The sequence below is a fragment of the Salvia miltiorrhiza genome, chromosome 6 (assembly GCF_028751815.1).
Source record: "Salvia miltiorrhiza cultivar Shanhuang (shh) chromosome 6, IMPLAD_Smil_shh, whole genome shotgun sequence".
Classification (NCBI taxonomy): domain Eukaryota; kingdom Viridiplantae; phylum Streptophyta; class Magnoliopsida; order Lamiales; family Lamiaceae; genus Salvia; species Salvia miltiorrhiza.
Genome location: NC_080392.1, coordinates 41,323,025 through 41,342,853, shown reverse-complemented (window position 1 = coordinate 41,342,853; position 19,829 = coordinate 41,323,025). Strand labels below are relative to the sequence as shown.

The following is a 19,829-nucleotide window of genomic DNA, read 5'->3' as shown; positions in this document are numbered from 1 at the left end:
CCCAACTTTTTCTTTATTTAATGTGCAAATAATATCATCTCAAAACCCCACCAAAAAAAACAGACATCTCAAAACCCATTAAGTTTCTTTACCCATCAAATTTTATGATCCATTTTTCATTTGTTGGTAGTACAAATCAACTTTTTGTTCCTTGTCGGGTTTTATTATTATGTGAATAGGCGAAAGTACCCACTTTTATAACTTGTCTTACAAAAGTACCCACCCAAGCCAAAGTCTAAAAAGTCAAAGCCGACATGCTTGGTTTTTTGGAAAAGCAGACCTGACATGCTTCGGTTTTTGTAAAATGTCTAACTCACGTCAATTTCACAAGTTAAAAATGTGATGAAGAGACAATAATTGCCCAACTCACGTCACTTTCACAATCTAATGTATACTGTATGTTTGAAAATTTATAAAAAAATTAGCTTACGTTTGCGTTATAAAAACATTAGTAAGAGGACTAAAAATTTCACTATTATGTGTATTATGCAACAAAAAAATATTTAGAAACCAATGAAACAATTAGCCGCCGGAAATTCATAGCCGTGAACAGTAGCCGGCGGTCCAAACTATACACGGCTACTGGTCAGCGGCTATGAACTTCCGGCGGCTAATTACTCCATTTGTTTTATAATATTTTTTTGTTGCATAATATACATAATAGTGAATTTTTGAGCCCTCTTAGTAATATTATATTATAACACGAATACCTTAATTTAGAGTTTTTATTTAAATTTTTAATTTTATTTTTTTATATTACAAGAAGTATACATTGATGTCAAATATGAGAGATACTGAATCTGCAAAAAATTGGATTATAGTGGGGTAAAAATACTCACTTTATGCATGATTTGATTGAACACAAAATAATACAGTAAACACATGAAATAATAGGCTATTTTTGAAGAAAACACTTGAAACTCCTTAAATGTAAACACAAAAATATTTTAGCTCTAAAAAAACAATTAGCCGCCGGAAATTCATAGTCGTGAACAGTAGCCGGCGGTCCAAAATATACACGGCTACTGGTCAGCGGCTATGAACTTCCGGCGGCTAATTAATCCATTTGTTTCATAATATTTTTTTGTTGCATAATATACATAATAGTGAATTTTTGAGCCCTCTTAGTAATATTATATTATAACACGAATACCTTAATTTAGAGTTTTTATTTAAATTTTTAATTTTATTTTTTTATATTACAAGAAGTATACATTGATGTCAAATATGAGAGATACTGAATCTGCAAAAAATTGGATTATAGTGGGGTAATAATACTCACTTTATGCATGATTTGATTGAACACAAAATAATACAGTAAACACATAAAATAATAGGCTATTTTTGAATAAAACACTTGAAACTCATGAAATGTAACCAAAAAAATATTTGAGCTCTAAAAAAACAATTAGCCGCCAGAAATGCAAATCCGGTCGTACTAGCCGTGTGAAATTTTTCACACACGGGTAGTGAATCCGGCTACGATTTTGTGGCGGCTAATATTTGTTTTGGGAGCAAAAAATCATTTTGAAGTAATACATATGGTTGTAAAATTTTTTACCTTGTTATGAATGTTTGAAAGTAACATATGTATCCCTTTTTGTGTATTTCTATTTATTTGTTAATGTTTTAGTCAAAAAAGTACATGTCCACATGAAATAAGAGATAAGGTGACTGCACAAATTTGGATTGTAATGAGGCTTTAATGCTCACTTTCTGCATGCATTTGATTGCACATTGAATAATAGATTGAAGTGTACTGAATGAATGAACAATACATTTCACGTGAATTTGTACAAATGAATCTAATATTAGTCTATAATGGCTACACTTGTGAATGAGAAAACATAAATCCAAATACTCGTAGAAAGAGCATTCAGTTAAAAAATTGAGAAATTGAAACCCTCAAAGATTTGAGAAGTGGTTTGTGCGATAGTTGGTGCAATTGGTGTTCAAATTCTACTTGAAGAGGTGATTTTCTCATATATTGTTTGTGTAATTAATAGTTTGAATGTTTTATGTTATATTTATGAGAATTTTTAAAGTGTTTATGCATATTTTAATACTACATTTTATGTGTTTTTATAGATGGAATTCGTTAGATACATATATGTGAGATACAACGGACTCGTCGATGGTATACACTATGTTGGTGGGGCTACAGAGGTCCTTCCCCTCGTCAACGAAACTATTGAGAGCCTGATGTGCAGCGTCAACAATATTATGAGGACGCATTCGTTGAGCTCGAGCTACCAATTGTATTATTTGGCGACCAATCTATTTGGTAGGGAGATGAAATGTGGCTTGGCCACAGACGATGACGTGGAAGCCTTGTTGGCAACTGCCGACTATCCCATGGTGTACGTTGAGCACTACAACGGTCCGATTGTAGAAGAAGCCTACATCCCTACTTTTAATTTTGCTGAACCTTCGGGACACGTAGATGAAGCACAATGCAGTCAGTATGAGACGCCGTATTATCATCATACGTCGTTTCATGGTGTCCAGAGCTCGCCTCCACGACAATATTTTACATGGGATGGACAACCGCTAGACGAATCTGCATGGAATCAAACCGAAAGGCTTAATGAAGTATGTGGGAGATTGAACGATGTGCGGACAGATGATGAACCTGAGCACGAAGCTGAAGGCTCGGTTGCATCAGGAGACGATGATGATTCTGATGACGAAGAATTTGACCCTGCGCTCGAGGTGGGCACTGCTTCTGATGCCTCTGAGGATTTATTAGACGACGATCTAATTGATTTCACGGAGACCGAGCGAGCAGGTTGGATCCGACAAAGTACAACACGTGACGGAGATCCGACAGTCGAGACCGGTGATCTAACTAATTGGTTAGTTCCCTTGATTCCAGTGGACGCCTCGGCTTCGCTGGTTGCTCGCGAGAGTGACCCTTCTAGAGTTGATGATCTGCAGAAGAATTCTTTTTACAACAGCAAAGACGACCTGATCATTGCTGTTGGTTTGTGGAACATGAAGCGAGGCACTGAGACAAAAGTTGTCCGCTCAGATCCGGGACGAGTCTATTTCTCGTGCAAGCACTCTGACAACTGCAATTTCGATCTTCGTGCGTCTGTTCACGGCCGAGGGATGTGGAGAGTGCATAAGTTGAAAGAGTATTCATGCGAAGGGGACCTGCGCACAGCTAAAAAAATTAAGGCGCACTCGAAGGTGGTGGCAGCGTTTGTGGCAAACAGAATACGCGATGATGGAGAGGTCATTAAGCCGAAATCCATCATGGCTGAGTTAGTACGCGATTTCGGCATCAAAATCAAATATGATGTCGCGCTGCGTGCAAGAAATCTCGGGATGGATATGATATACGGTCGAGTTGATGATTCGTTCCTCCTGCTCCCAAGATATCTGTATGCCCTGAAGGAAGCGAATCCTGGCACCTTATATGATTTGGACGTAGATGTAGACTGCCGGTTCAAACATTTGTTTGTTGCTATGTGGGCTTCCATCTCACCTTTCTACTTTCACCTTCGACCAGTGATTGTGGTTGACGGCACACACCTGAAGGGCAAAAATAGTGGCATTTTGTTTGTCGCCGTGACAAAAGACGGAAACGAGGCAGTTTTTCCCTTGGCGATCGGTGTCGGTCCGATCGAGAATGATGAGTCGTGGAAGTGGTTTATGTCACATCTGAGAGGTGCTTGCGGCGAGCCCGATAACTTACTTATTGTATCTGATGCGCATGTCTCCATCGCTAATGCTGTGAAGAGCGAGTTTCCAAATGCTACTCACGGTATTTGCTACTACCACTTGTTGAACAAGATGAAGGGTTACGGGCCCGGTGTTGCTGAGCTTTTCCGCCAAGCTGCATACGCCTACAAGCAATCAGATTACACGCGTGCAATGTCAGCCATGGCTGCTCTGAAGCCAAAGGCGTACGAGAAGTTGTTGCGCGTAGGCCCGGAGAAGTGGGCACGATCACAATGTCCTGTGTCCCGTTACAGTTTCCTTACATCCAATGCCGCCGAGAGTTTTAATGCACATTTGCTGTGGGCTAGGCGTCTTCCAATCTGCTCGATGTTGGAGGCAGTCAGATTAGTTGTCGAGCAGTGGTTCAACGACAGGCTTGCGGCCGCACAAGAGAGCGATGAAAATCTGACTCCGGAGGCAAAACAGAAGCTCAGTGCAGAACTTGTAAAAAGTCGTCGTTACACAGCCAAGAGGACCACCGAGAGAAAATACAGGGTTCGTGCTAGTGGTCGCCATTATATGGTTGACCTTCAAAATCAGAGCTGTGAATGCAACGAATTCAACGAGGACCAGATGTCGTGTTCTCATGCGATTGCAGCCATTACGTATGTCATTTCTATTCATGACCTCAATTACCATTATTAAATAAGAAAAAGTATAATCGTTTGTCTTGCAGTGAGGCGAACGAGTCAGTGGAGGATTACGTGCACTCTTACTACTGGAACAGTTCACTGGTTGACACATACTCTGGTGACGTTAACCACTTGCCTCCCATAGAGAATTGGAATATTCCTTTCCGAATTGCATCTCAGCTTGTTTTACCAAATCTCTCTCGACGACAAGCTGGTCGTCCAAAGGAAACTCGAGTTCGATCTGCAGGTGAAAGGCCGACTCAAAACACATCAACAGCGGAGGCATCAACTAGTAGCAAGAAACGAGCACCCAAAACGTGTGGTCTCTGTGGCGGGTCTGGTCACACACGTCGATCGTGCAAGGGTACGGCCACCGATGCGTAGTCGTATAGTTTATTATATTATTCTAATTATTATGAAATTATTTCAATTTCATTGTTCTTTTCTTCTAAATATTAAATAATAATTTATAATTTTTATATATAACTCATAGACTCGCTATATTCTATAATTATTATTATTACATTGGAAATAGAAATGAATTACTATATAATTTTGAGAAAAATATCATAAGTTGACCGGATTGATGGATTAAATCATAAAGTTGTAATTTGAATGTATTCGATAAATTAAGTTTGAGTTAAACAATTTATAATGAACTAGGAACTAAAATGATTTAAAAGCCGCCACAAAATGTGCCTACAAAGGGAGTAGCCGTGGGTAGTTACATTAGAACGGCTACTCCACACGGCTACACTTTTGTGGCGGCTAATTGTTCTATTTTGGTTTGTTTGACGTTGATAAAGATATTCAATTGTAATATTTGACAAATTCAAACGATAATCCAGACTTACTTAACAATGATCACCATTTACATGTCACTACAATTATGAGTTGGAATTATGAATGAGAATTTGGGAAAACGAACAACTTGTATTAATAATTTTAGAATATACCATTACAGAGTTTGAGATTATGTGATTATGCATTAAACATGTCATTTAAGTTTGAAAAACGACTTAGCCGCCACTAATTAGTTTTAAAAGATGTAGCCGTGGGTAATGAAGATTGCCACGGCTAATCCACACGGCTGCACTTTTGTGGCGGCTAATTAGTTTTTTCATCTTATCTTACAGTTTTATATGCATCACAAGTCATCATGGCAGTAAATATAGATAAAATGATACTAGAATGTAATATAAAAATGTTGTTAAATAAAATAGTCATAAGGATGAAAATACACTATCAAAGTGTATTGGGGGTCGTGCAGAACTCATAGATGGCACTGCCTATCTTGTGCCTATACTCCTGAACATGGTCATTGCCCCATGACAGGCTCGGCGAGTCTGCGATCAAACGCTCTACAGCCATGCACGCGAAAACACCAGAGCTCCATCGGTCAGTCTGTGTGAACTGCTCGGCAGGATCGGCATACTCGATCTGGAGCTGACGCCATTCGAGATTCTGTCTCGGGTTCTCCACAATGCGTGTCCGCTCGAACCAAAGGGACACCTCAAGCACCCGTTAGAAAAGGAGGCCCAAAGGAGCAAGAGCGCGCAGCATGTCGTGGCGTTCCTGTGCCAGGATCCGATACAAGTTCGGATCAAAGACGCGGCATTTACCCGTGAGCATATCAATGCTACAGATAACGAAACGCTGAAGGACAAACACAGGAACAATGACCTGTACATGAAGAAATAATTGATCAACAATCATTATTGATCAACAGTCAAAGTTATTTATGATGTAGGTGTAATTGTGTACCGCAATGGCATCCATCCAATCTCCCTGACTCGATGAGGTACCCCTGCCATACACTGAATACATACGGTTGGCGTGCGGCTGCCACCCCATCACAATTGCCTCAGAGTTTATAAAACGCTGCTCTGAATGAGAGCTAAACATACGGCGCGCATTCTCCATAAGTGTTCGCTATTTTATTTAACACGCCGCAAGTGTACGGGTGCAATTGTGTACAGTAGCAAGCAAGGTCGTATTCCACAGAGACTGATTTAATCAATTCCTATCCTAAATTATTCTACTCTATCTGGACAAACGAAATTAAGAGTTTTTGTTGTAAAGAACAAAATAAATAAACAGCAGGAAAGAAAATAAATCAAGCTGCGAAACAGATAAACAGATAAGAGAAGATTTCCCAAGGCAAAGGTTTCAACAGATTCTCCTAACTAACATGTTCAGTTCAATTAATAAGATGATTCCTAAGGCAATCTCAAAACTAGTCTATACCCACTCCCGTGGCATACAAACCGTTGATTACATGCAAGGCTACCGTCCCCGGATCGCACTTCTAACATGCAACTCCTAAAAGCTCATAGGATTAACGCCCTCACAAATATCAATTCCCTTTAGAATTAAATATATGTGTTCTATGTTCTTAGTTCAGGTAATAATTATCATCTCCCGATCTCAAATTAAAACCTATGATTATGCTAAATTGGTGGCCAATCAATAAAGCAAACAATTGTAACAAGAACATAAAAAGGAAAAACAATCTCAATTAATTGAATCAAACAGTCAGAAATTCAAATCATGTCTACTCCCTAAACCCTGGGAAAAAGGATTCTAGCCACACATAGACATATGACTAAAAATCAATATCTCAAATACACAAATAAACATTCAACAATGAAACCGTAGTAGAATTCGAGAGTCTTCAGTTCTTGCTCCAATGGTGTTCTCCGTGTCTCACAGCTCTCAGGAAAAGTCAGAATATGATAAAAGATGATAAAAGGTGTCTGGGATAAGCTAAAAGATGGTATTTATGAGCCCTAGGTCGTCTAAGCCCGAAAATACTCCAAAAACGCGCTTTTAGTGAAAAATCGGAAAAACTGGGCGGAACTCGGCGTTTCGCGCGGCCGGGTCACGCGGCCGCATGGCTGGACCGCGCGAGCTCGCGCGGCCTTCTCGCGCGCCCGCGCGCTGTGCCCGCGTGAGCAGTCCAGCAACTTCTGCCATCGTCGCGCGGTCGGGTCGCGCGGCCGCGCGCCTGGACCGCGCGACCTCGCGCGGTCTTGCGTAGTGATTTTGTTTTGGCTCGTTCTCCCTCGTCCGAACTCCGATTTACGAACCGTTTGCGCTCACGAACTCCTCTCGAGATGAACTACAACTTGTATTTCAGCCAAATCTTCCAAATTCTTCTTCTTTATTTCTGAAAATACGTTCAAACACAAGCGAGTGACAAGTTCTTGACCAAAAACCAATATAAGCTCAAAATAAACCATCAAACACACAAAAACCTCATAACTAACCATCAAATATGACACACTAAGAGGTAAAAATGCATGTTTATCAACCCCCCAAACTTGAACTATTGTCCGTCCTCGGACAAAACAAAGATGAACCAAGAATGAATCAACAAGAGCGCCGAGAAAAGTGGATAACATTATGGCTTCAGATTTGTCAACAAAATACCAACATGCATTTGTATCTCCTATCATCACAATATCACAATCATGACAAACTCAAATTATGGTCTCAATGAATTGCAATCCTCACCAAAAAGATAAAGAATATAAGAACTCTCAACTCTCAAGTGTATCAATTCAAAAAGGACGTGTATACGCTCAGTTCAAGCTAAACAAGTACTCATCCATAAGCTTGTCAATCGTCTCACCTCTCCACCACTAAATGTGTGCTCCTATAACCAAGATCAAAAAGGTCTTTATTGAAGGTTGTAATGTAGGCTCTTTGGTAAGGTAGGATAAATTTGGCTGAGTGACTAAAAGATACTCCTCAATGTAGCTCGATCACCAACCTTATAACATTCTTAAACCATACCATCTTCCACCTCTCACAAAACCAGATTTTTCAATGCGAGAAATCATCACAACTCAACAATTATTTCTCATAACATTATGTCTCTCTAATGCATCCTATGTACCCATTTTTTCAATTCTTTTGCTCTCTCTTTTCTTTTCTTTTTTTTCTTTTCTCCACCATTCTTTTTTTTTTCAACAACTTGTAGGGTACTAGGATTTTCAATTTGAAACCACAAAACATAACTCATGATCATTCATCTCCACAAACCAACTATTCCATATTAACAATTTCCAAGCTCTCATCCATAGCTAAATCAAAGAATATGGAAAAATAAGGCTAAAAGGGGTTGAACTAGGATCATATAAAGATATAGGACAAATATGGGATAAATAGGCTAGCAAAGATGGCCTTCTATCATCTCAAAGTTATTAAGCACACTATGTGACCTCGAGGGAGAAACCAAGACAAGTTCTAGTGAGACACAAGCATACTCAAACAAACACTCAAGAATAAGAAATAAGACTGTAAGAATAATGACAGTCAAGGCTCAAAACTCACAGCTTATTTCATTGATTGCAAACACATAGAAACCATGCTTATCATTCATCATTCATGCTCAATCACAACGATATCAACACAAACGCATGCACTTTCACAAGTTTTAAACAGAAATCATCATAAGCCAGTTATCCAACAAAACTCTACACAACTCGCATCATCATCAAGGTACATCGCGAAGAAACCACCAAAGCAAGACTACGGAACTCAACGACAAAACAAACAAGAAAAACAAAAAGAAAAGTGCACCCACAAAGACACATCCCCCCAAACTTATTCACCACTAAGGAGAATAAGTTTGAAAAGGATTTGTGGGGCACAAAAAACAACTAAACAAACCAACGAAAAGGAACAAACTAACCAGAAATTGGGTTGCCTCCCAATAAGCGCTATTTTTAACGTCGTTAGCTCGACAGAACAGCAAACTCATCAAGGAGGCTGGTACAAGCAGTGCTGCGAACAGCTGCTCCCTGCTCCACTCTTGCCAGCCAACACTCCTCCTTTCAACTTTTGATCACCTGAGTCTTGCCAAGAAAAAGGGTCCGTATCAAAAATATTAAAAATATCCACACTTACCTTGCCCGGATCTTTAGCTTTCTTGGGCACTTCATCTTCTTGGATGTGGCATGGTTCATAGACATGAAAAGTCTGGCTTTCCTCATGAACTCTCAACGTGAGCTCTCCTTTCTCCACGTCAATCAAAGCTCTTCCCGTTGCAAGGAACGGGCGCCCCAAAATCAGCGGGATTTTATTGTCGTCCTCAATGTCTAGAACCACAAAATCTGCAGGGAAAATAAAATCCCCCACCTTCACAAGCACGTTCTCCACAATTCCACGAGGGTAGGTGACCGACCTGTCCGCCATCTGCAGCCTCATTGATGTTGGCTTCAACTCTCCAATTTCCAGCTGTTGAAAAACAGATAGAGGCATAAGATTTATGCTCGCCCCCAGGTCGCAGAGTGACCTTCTGAAATGCTGGCCTCCAATAATGCAGGAAAGTGTGAAGCTGCCCGGATCTTTGACCTTCGCCGGCAGCTTCCTCTGCAAGATTGCGCTGCATTCTTCATTGAGATTCACCGTCTCAAACTCTCCCAGCCTCTTCTTCCTCGAGATGATGTCCTTCAAGAACTTCGCATACTGAGGCATCTCCTGCAACGCCTCTACCAATGGAAGATTGATGTGCAGCTTCTTGAAGATCTCTAAAAACTTGGAGAATTGCTGTTTCACCCTCTCTTTCTTATGGCGCTGAGGGAAAGGTATAGTCACAGTTGCTGGCGAAGTAGCTTTTTGCTTTTCATCCTTCTTTCTGCCAGAAACCTCAACAGTGACCTCCTCAGCTTTTTCCTCAATCAGCCGTGCGCTCTCCTCTTTTGCCGTCATGGCCCCTTCCTGTGTAGTCCCGCTCGGCAGACCAACCATCTTAAAATGACGCTGGGGAAACGGCAACCACCCAGGAGGACGCAGGTGAGGTGGAAGTCGTCGGCCTTCCTCCCAGACTCTCCACGATAACTCTGGTCTCTCCATCTCATGAGAACCATGGCTGCCTTCAGAAGTGACTTCACTCTTCAACCCAATGGCCATGCACTGCTCCTTTGGGTTCACCTTGGCATTGTTTATGAGATTTCCTGTTTGTTGGAGCTTGTTGACGGCGGTGGATATTTGACCCAATTGGGTCTCGAACATCTTCATTTGAGTCCCCACAGCAACGGCATTGGACTCCAGCTTTTCCATCCTCTCATCTGCCCTGGAGATGAACTTCATCATCACTTCTTCCAAATTAGGCTTCTTTTCATCATTGATGACTCCATTGGTGACAGAGAATCCAGGTGGAGCATGAAGCGCGTTATTCGGATTCCCATAAGCCAAATTGGGATGTGGACGCCCTCCATGATGAAACTGTTGTCCATGCTGATAGTTCCCATAGTTTCTGCCATTGATGTAGTTGGCGTCTTCTACGCCTGTTGGGATCTCCACAGCCGGCTCAGGATTGCCAACAGTCATGGCATTGATCTTCGAGTTCATCTCTGCCAGCTGGGTCAAGATCAACGCCATAGGGTCCGAACTGGAGGTAGCAGCAACTTTTTTCAAGTGAACTCTCTCGGACGGCCATTGGTAGCTCGTGGCTGCCATACTTTCTATGATCTCCATAGCTTCAGAACTCCCTTTCTTGAGCAATGAGCCCCCTGCAGCTGTATCCATAAACATTCTCGCACGCTCACCACACGCATTGTAAAACATGACCACCAGAGTCCCCTCATCAAAACCATGGGACGGGCACTTCCTCAGCTTCTCCTGGTATCTTTCCCATGTTTCAGCCAAAGTCTCTCCATCAAATTGCTGAAATTGAAGAATGTCCATCTTCAACTTCAATGTGAGCCCGGGAGGATGGAACTTCCGCAGGAAAAGATCAGCCAAATCCCCCCATACAGGATTAGCTCCCAGCTGTAGAGTTTGATACCACGACTTTGCCTTATCCCTGAGTGAGAATGGGAAAAGGCGGAGTCGTATAATGTCATCAGGGACTCCGTTCATTTTGACAGTGCTGCACAGCTCCAGGAATTGCGCCAAATGCGCATTTGGGTCCTCCACGGCTTTGCCTCCATACTGGTTGTGCTGCACCATCGTGATCAGCCCAGTCCTTAGCTCGAAGTTAGTCGCGTTGACTCTGGGCGGCTCTTGGTACTGGTACAGTGGAGTAAATGCCTCATCAATAGGCGGCTGTTTCTGCTCGGCAGCATTTTTCTGAGCATCCAACACCGCCTGCAACTGCTCTCTCAAAGCACGGACTTCTTCCGCAGTAGCCATGTGATCCAATTTGACTTTGGTCGTCTGGCTGTTGTTATGGCGGCACGTAGCTTCAATCTCCGGATCAAAATCTACTAAAGGTAAATTTTTAGATCTCGTGTTCATATACTACCTAAACAATCCACCAGTTTCAAATTAGAACCACAAGAAAGAAGTAAATAACGTAAATAAATAACAGAAATAAAAATCCAGAGTAGTATCAAACAATTAACAGAATAGTACTGATAAAAATCAATCCCCGGCAACGGCGCCAAAAACTTGTTCGCTATTTTATTTAACACGCCGCAAGTGTACGGGTGCAATTGTGTACAGTAGCAAGCAAGGTCGTATTCCACAGAGACTGATTTAATCAATTCCTATCCTAAATTATTCTACTCTATCTGGACAAACGAAATTAAGAGTTTTTGTTGTAAAGAACAAAATAAATAAACAGCAGGAAAGAAAATAAATCAAGCTGCGAAACAGATAAACAGATAAGAGAAGATTTCCCAAGGCAAAGGTTTCAACAGATTCTCCTAACTAACATGTTCAGTTCAATTAATAAGATGATTCCTAAGGCAATCTCAAAACTAGTCTATACCCACTCCCGTGGCATACAAACCGTTGATTACATGCAAGGCTACCGTCCCCGGATCGCACTTCTAACATGCAACTCCTAAAAGCTCATAGGATTAACGCCCTCACAAATATCAATTCCCTTTAGAATTAAATATATGTGTTCTATGTTCTTAGTTCAGGTAATAATTATCATCTCCCGATCTCAAATTAAAACCTATGATTATGCTAAATTGGTGGCCAATCAATAAAGCAAACAATTGTAACAAGAACATAAAAAGGAAAAACAATCTCAATTAATTGAATCAAACAGTCAGAAATTCAAATCATGTCTACTCCCTAAACCCTGGGAAAAAGGATTCTAGCCACACATAGACATATGACTAAAAATCAATATCTCAAATACACAAATAAACATTCAACAATGAAACCGTAGTAGAATTCGAGAGTCTTCAGTTCTTGCTCCAATGGTGTTCTCCGTGTCTCACAGCTCTCAGGAAAAGTCAGAATATGATAAAAGATGATAAAAGGTGTCTGGGATAAGCTAAAAGATGGTATTTATGAGCCCTAGGTCGTCTAAGCCCGAAAATACTCCAAAAACGCGCTTTTAGTGAAAAATCGGAAAAACTGGGCAGAACTCGGCGTTTCGCGCGGCCGGGTCACGCGGCCGCATGGCTGGACCCGCGCGAGCTCGCGCGGCCTTCTCGCGCGCCCGCGCGCTGTGCCCGCGTGAGCAGTCCAGCAACTTCTGCCATCGTCGCGCGGTCGGGTCGCGCGGCCGCGCGCCTGGACCGCGCGACCTCGCGCGGTCTTGCGTAGTGATTTTGTTTTGGCTCGTTCTCCCTCGTCCGAACTCCGATTTACGAACCGTTTGCGCTCACGAACTCCTCTCGAGATGAACTACAACTTGTATTTCAGCCAAATCTTCCAAATTCTTCTTCTTTATTTCTGAAAATACGTTCAAACACAAGCGAGTGACAAGTTCTTGACCAAAAACCAATATAAGCTCAAAATAAACCATCAAACACACAAAAACCTCATAACTAACCATCAAATATGACACACTAAGAGGTAAAAATGCATGTTTATCAATAAGCTCATTGTATTCTCTATCCAAATAAGTCTGCAAAGAAGAAAAACATTATTTCAAATAATACTTTATTATAAACTAAAAATATGTTAATGCTTACGAAGAATTCCGCATCCAATATGATATGGCTCCTGTGATCGATGTCCTGAAGCAGGTCTGTACCGCTCACCAGCCTATGCCTCAGCGTCATCATGTACGCATCTACATGCTGCACATACTTTAATGTTAATATTAAGTAAACACTGAGGGTACAACATGTAACAAGTGCATCAAAAATATTAGATACCTCGGGCTCGAGCTCTTTAGTCCTGTTCATGAGAGTCACCCAAAACTGCCTCTTGATCGGGTGCCCACTCTCTGTCACCACCAACTTCCTGTAGTTCCCACCACGGAGACGCTCCGCCATACGAGTAAATCCCTGAATATACTTGTTGTCGACGGGTTTCGGCTCGTTGCTGTGAACGTATGGGGATCTCAGCGCAGCCGAAGGCTGCCGCTCACGGTAGCTTCGGCGCAGTTGCGCATCCTCTGGTGGTGGTGGACAAACACTGAGGGGAATGGCAGGTGTTGCCCCAGAAGCAGAAGCTCCCTATATTTACATTAAAACAACACAAGTTAAACATATAAACAGTCCATAAATGACACGTAATTTCAATTAGAAGTAAAATTTAAAACAAATACTGAGCTTTTACCCCACTAAACTGCTGCCATAAACGCTCCATCTCTTCCTGAGAATATCCAGCCTCGGCCAGAATCGGCAGCGAAGAACGAGGCGGCTCGAATGGGTGTGCTGAGCTCGAGGGCTGCTCAGTGTACGAGTAGCGTGGCCCCAGATATGGGGTCAACTGTAGGCCAGCCCCAAAAGTCGTGGGCACACCAAAACCAGTATGCGGGCCCGGTGGGGTTTGATAATCATCACTGCCGGAGTGACCCGCGTCCCTAGCAGGCGACTCGTGTGCAGGGGACCTCTGCTGTGATGGCGCATCCTCCGTGTCGGGCTCCGTCTCGGGCTCCGTCTCGGCCTCGGGCTCTCGTCGCCTGTCCGATTGAGGTCTTGGAGCAGGCATGGGCTGACGTACATCGGTGCTATGCGAGCATCGGCAACGCATACACCCAAAGGTCTCCTCTGCCCAATTCTTCAGCCTCGTGAATAGGCTCTCCTCCACACGCCTCGCCACCCGGCCCTCACTCTCGCACACCATCTGCTCCATGCGCTGCCACTCCTGCTCGCTCAAACCAGAAGGCCCATGAGCAGCACTGCTCTCTCCCCCGTATCTGGGCCTCCTGTGACTCTGTGACCTCCGGCCGGAAGTCACGGGGCGATCGCCGCCGCCAGTCTGATCCCGCTGGCCACTGCTCGACGAGGACGAAACCACCTGTGGTCTTTGCCGCTTTCCCCGATCTTCGCACCTCGAACTGCGACGTCGGGGTTCCACCTGAATAGATGCCTCAGAGCGGTCCCCACCACTCACATCCGGTCGAGGATTCCTCTGGCCGAAGACGCCCGGACCTGGAAACTGGACATCTCCTTCATTCGCGACCGATAGCCACCACTGCGTCCTCGCCTCCTGCTGTTCGGGCTGCAACTCATAAAGATCGTTCTCCTACAATAAAAAATATATGTACATGATGATTAATATTCATAACATCAAATATAATTAACTAATAAACACTTAAATTATTACCGGTGACTCAAATAGGGGCTGCAAATCTTCACTGATTTTACTCAAGAAGGTCCACCTCTTGAATCTAGGTATTATCCCGGCATTATGTAGAGCGACGGCTCTGCCCAAGCCGGGAACAACCTCAAGACCCCAAGTATATAGAGCCCAAGAAGGCCCATAGAAGTGGTACTTCTATTTTTTCGACATCTTCTTCATCCTGTAGTTCAAGCGATTATATGCCGCTGCACCCCAAGGAAATGTGGAGAACTCCGACAAGTCTTCCACCAAAGCCCACGTCCAGATCTCCACGGGTCGTGGCAAATCCACGCCCAAAACAAATGCGTGTAGCACCAACAGGTGGGCCACACGCAGTGCTACCGAGCCGTCGGGGTCGACAATCTCCGTCCACTGATCAAAAAAAATGTTTGCCAACTCCTGAACTGACAAGCGCTGCCCGCCACAAACTCGTGTGTAGGCTACATTGTTTCTCAAATTGTGGGAGGCTAATGGATCGAAATGATGTGGCCCAAATGGCAATCCGGTCACAAGAGCGAAAGCGGCGTGATCAAGGCAAACCTTCTTGCCGTTGATGTAGAACCACATCACATCGTCACTATCCAGCAGATGACGAGAGACAATATGGTGCAATGCCATGTTGCACCTGTTGCCCGGCTCCCAATCCAACAAATGTCCAAAGCAACCCTGCCTGAACGTATTCTCCAGTGCGTCGCCCCCAATTTCCCTCAGTCGCTCGGGTACCCGGGACAAATAACTGGTCTTGTAGTAAGAACTGATCTGCGTCCCGGGGCGATTTATTGTTTTGGGCCTCCGATAATCGATCTATTCAATACCAAAAATATATCAATTAAAAAGCCAAAATATAATTAATTAAGAAAAATAACACAAAATTTAATAATAACATAAGTAATTCAACCAAATAGAATTAAACAATTTATTAATAATTCACGAAAATAATTATGTACATGTAGAATGGTTCTCGTTAGTTTCAATTTATGCACTACCCAATTCAATTCTTTGGTTGTGTATTTTATTTAAATTATTGAAATGATTTTAAAATTAAACTAAATCAATTTATATACAAACTAATTCACAAATAACATAACTAATTCAACCAAAATGACTACAACAAAATAACATAAGTAATTCACGAAAATAATTAATTATTTTCGTCCCAACAAAATAATTAAACATAATGACTACAACCAAAATGAATATACAACCAATAATTAATTATTTTCGTCCCAACATAAGTAAATTCCATCCCAATAATTAAACAAAATGACTACAACAAAATAACTACAACCAAAATGACTACAACAAAATAACTACCCAATTCACGAACCCAATTCACGAACACAAGTAATTCGAATTAAACAATTTCACCAAAATAATTCACGAACCCAATTCACGAATTTAAAATCAATGAAATAGGATACTTACTTGATTTGAAGAAGAAGCCATGTGTATGCCTTCGGACGTTGAAAAAATCGTGAATGCTCTCCTTCAAGTTCAAAAAAAATGATTCTCATTCAAACATGGACAAACAAGAAAACAAATAAAAAAAAAAAATTCATTCCAATTTACCTTCGGTTTGGAATGCTCTCCTCTTTCTCAAAAATTTACCCGATGCTCTTTCTCCTCTCTCTCTCTCTCTTTCTCGGCTGCCTCTCTCTCTCACTCTCTCTCAAAAAATAAACTGATGCCGTGAATTCAAAATGGAATGCGGCTAGGTTAAAAGTTCTAATTCTTATACATGTAAATGGGTTTCTTGGTCAAACAAGCCTTAAATTGCCTTGTGAATTTGAGATACAGCCGTGTATATCCCCCCAATAAAGCTTCCGCGATTCTCGCCTATCTGTATAGCCGTATGAATTGTCCAATCACCCTTTAAGCTTATAATTAAAAAAAAATAGGTTTTCGTGTATAAATAGAAGAAATAGTAGTAAATTAAGGGTAAAAAATACGAATATTATATAAAATGATATGCAAAATTATTTTAAAGACATTTAATAACTTACCCGCCACTAAAGTGTAGCCGTCCGATATAGCCGTGAGTAGTTTCTTTCACACGGCTACGGCAGCCGGCTACATATTTCTGGCGGGTACTTGGTGTTATGGTGTAATATGTTTCATTGATTCATAATATATGATATTTTAATTTTTTTATCCATCATTTGCTATTATTTTATGTGTTACAATATTAATTCATATTCCAATCAAATAAACTAAATAAATTTAGACTTATTGAGTTTATTTTGTCAATCTCCTTCTCGTGAATTTACTGCAAAGAAGAAATAGACCCTATAAAGCTGCATTGTAGCCGTATGAATTGTCCAATCACCCTTTAAGCTTATAATTAAAAAAAAAATTAAGTTTTCGTGTATAAATAGAAGAAATAGTAGTAAATTAAGGGTAAAAAATACTAACATTATATAAAGTGATATGAAAAAATATTTTAAAGACATTTAATAACTTACCCGCCAGTACTTAGTAGCCGTACTCTGTAGCCGTGAGTAGTTTCTTACCCACGGCTACGGCAGCCGGCTACATATTTCTGGCGGGTAATGGGTTGTAAGGTGTATTATGATTCATTGATTCATAATATATGGTTTTTTAATTTTTTTATCGACTATTTGCTATTATTTTATGTGTTACAATATTAATTCATATTCAATTATATAAATTTAGACTTATTGAGTTTATTTTGTCAATTTCCTTCTCGTGAATTTACTGCAAAGAGATTGCCCCCTATAAAGCTGCATTATACCCGTGAATTGTCCAATCACCCTTTAAGTTTATAATAATAATAAAAATTAGGTCTGTTTAAAAATTTTAAATCAAGATTATTATGAAACTAGAATTTTTTTTAAAGCTAATTAAGTATTTACCCGCCTGTTAATCCTAGCCGGTCACAGTAGCCGCTAGGATCCATTTCCAGCCGGCTACGTCTAACGGCTACGATTAACAGGCGGGTAATTGTTGTATTAGCTTCAAAAAAAAACTTGTTTCATAATACGCTACATTTAATTTTTTTTCAACTTTCTTATACATGTTTAATAACATGAATACCTGTCTTTATTTTTTCGAACTTAAGGCATTTAGGGTTACAAATAATGCCATTTCCTCAGATTTAGAGTCATATTTAACTACCTCTCTTACACATTTTCTTACACAAGTGTACTTGTGTAAGAAAAGTGTAAGAACTTTTACGGAAAACGATGCAAACCTATCACCATCAATTGCAAAGTGGGTAGTTTTATAAGACATCTTATATGGGTGGGTAATTTTGTAAGATAACTAACCAAAGTGGGTACTTTAAATTCCATCCCTTTATTATTTGTCGAAAAAACTTAATTTTTCACTGGGATCCAATTAAAATTATCATTTCTCAATCAAAATTATAACTTTTAATTAAAATTTATTAATAATAATTATATTAAAATCAAGATGAATATTGGACCAGAGATTCAGATGCATAGGATAGGAGCATGCCTCATTTTTTCGAAAGCAGCCACTGCCAATTGAAATTTTAAGGGTTATTTTATAAACAATTCATTGCAAATGATCGAATATACATTGGGACGTGAATGAAAATTGCAAAAGATAAAATACTTTTGAAATTCAACAAAGAACGAACGTCATGAATGATCAACTAAATGTCCATTCATAAGCTTTTTTTCATTCAAAAAAAACTTCTGGGGATCGAAGATATATGGGTTTTTTTTTTTTTTCTTCTTCTTCTTGATTTTCAAGAATATCAGAAACCTGAAATGGTCAATTCTAGCTATTTTTGACTCATTTCCCATTTAAACTTTCAAAAATTGAGTGGTTGTGACCCATCGATCACTACAAACCTAGCCCTCATTAATTTGATGCTAATTTAAAGGGCTTAGGTACATGAGAAAATTGTTGATAAATTGTGGATAATAAGAATAAAAAGGTGAAAGACATAAACAACCAATCTCGTATATATAGTTGGATTCTTATATAATCATAAATATAAAAAAAAACGTGATTTTTTAGTCAAAATACAATGAAAAAACAAAGTCACCCTTAGTATTTATATTACTATTACCCATTTTGAAGATAAATTAAGTATAATATCAGGTCTGACATGCTTCCGTATAACTTCATCATTAATCAAACGAAGACTAACTTCATCATTTATTTTATTTTTATTATATGAAAATTAATACTTTCATACATTAACTCATCCAAAATAATTGTAATTGCTTTTTCAACACTTTGTACAACTATCGCGTCGTACTAAAAAGATTTCATAATTTATTTGCGATAAAGGGTGTTTTTTTATATATATCTCTTATATATTCAGTATATTTTCAAGTTGGGTTCAGTATACTAGTATTCACATATTTTTATTTTTTTTGAGGGACTAGTATTGACATAATTAAAAGCAAGTGTTGATCGTGCAAAATAATTTAGGGTCATAGGCCCACCATTTATCTTTAAATTAACACCAAATAATTGTTAGGCCAATCATGTACAAGAAGACACGATCGCTTCATTTTATTTAAAAACTCGCACAAAATAAAATAATTCGAAATAATGTATTTTTGACGTGGGTTATATGAGAATCGCTTCGTGAATTTGATCAAGATACGCATAATAGTGTCATTTCGTTTGATAGTGTGCTATTACCATACATCAAATTTTAATAAGTTCAGAGTTTATATGTATAATGGTCTTAAAATATCTGGATGGATGTGCTTTTTGTGTTTTGACAAAAGTTTAAATTAAGAGATTTTTCGTAGGTATTTAACTACTTAATTTGTGTATGTGCTATTTATTTTTAAGGAATGATATATATAATGAGAGAGATGATGAATTCTGAAGAGAAAGCCCAAAATGAGGAAAAAAGAAAAAGAAAGATGAAAAGGTTGCAGAATACACATTGTGTGGCTAGTTCAAGTAAAGGGGAAAATATTTTTTCTGAGGAAGTAGGAAAACATAGGTCAGGAACATGTTCTTTAAATTACA

General features: G+C 40.0%; 1 protein-coding gene across 1 annotated transcript; it reads left to right on the top strand.

Annotated features, from left to right (window-relative positions):
• The first annotated feature begins 2,292 nt into the window (after positions 1 to 2,292).
• Positions 2,293 to 4,742, top strand: LOC130990969 (uncharacterized). Its single transcript, XM_057915176.1, has 3 exons — positions 2,293 to 3,705; positions 3,799 to 4,331; positions 4,403 to 4,742. The coding sequence occupies exons 1-3, from the start codon at positions 2,293 to 2,295 to the stop codon at positions 4,740 to 4,742; spliced, it is 2,286 nt and encodes a 761-aa protein (XP_057771159.1).
• The last annotated feature ends 15,087 nt before the right edge of the window (positions 4,743 to 19,829 follow it).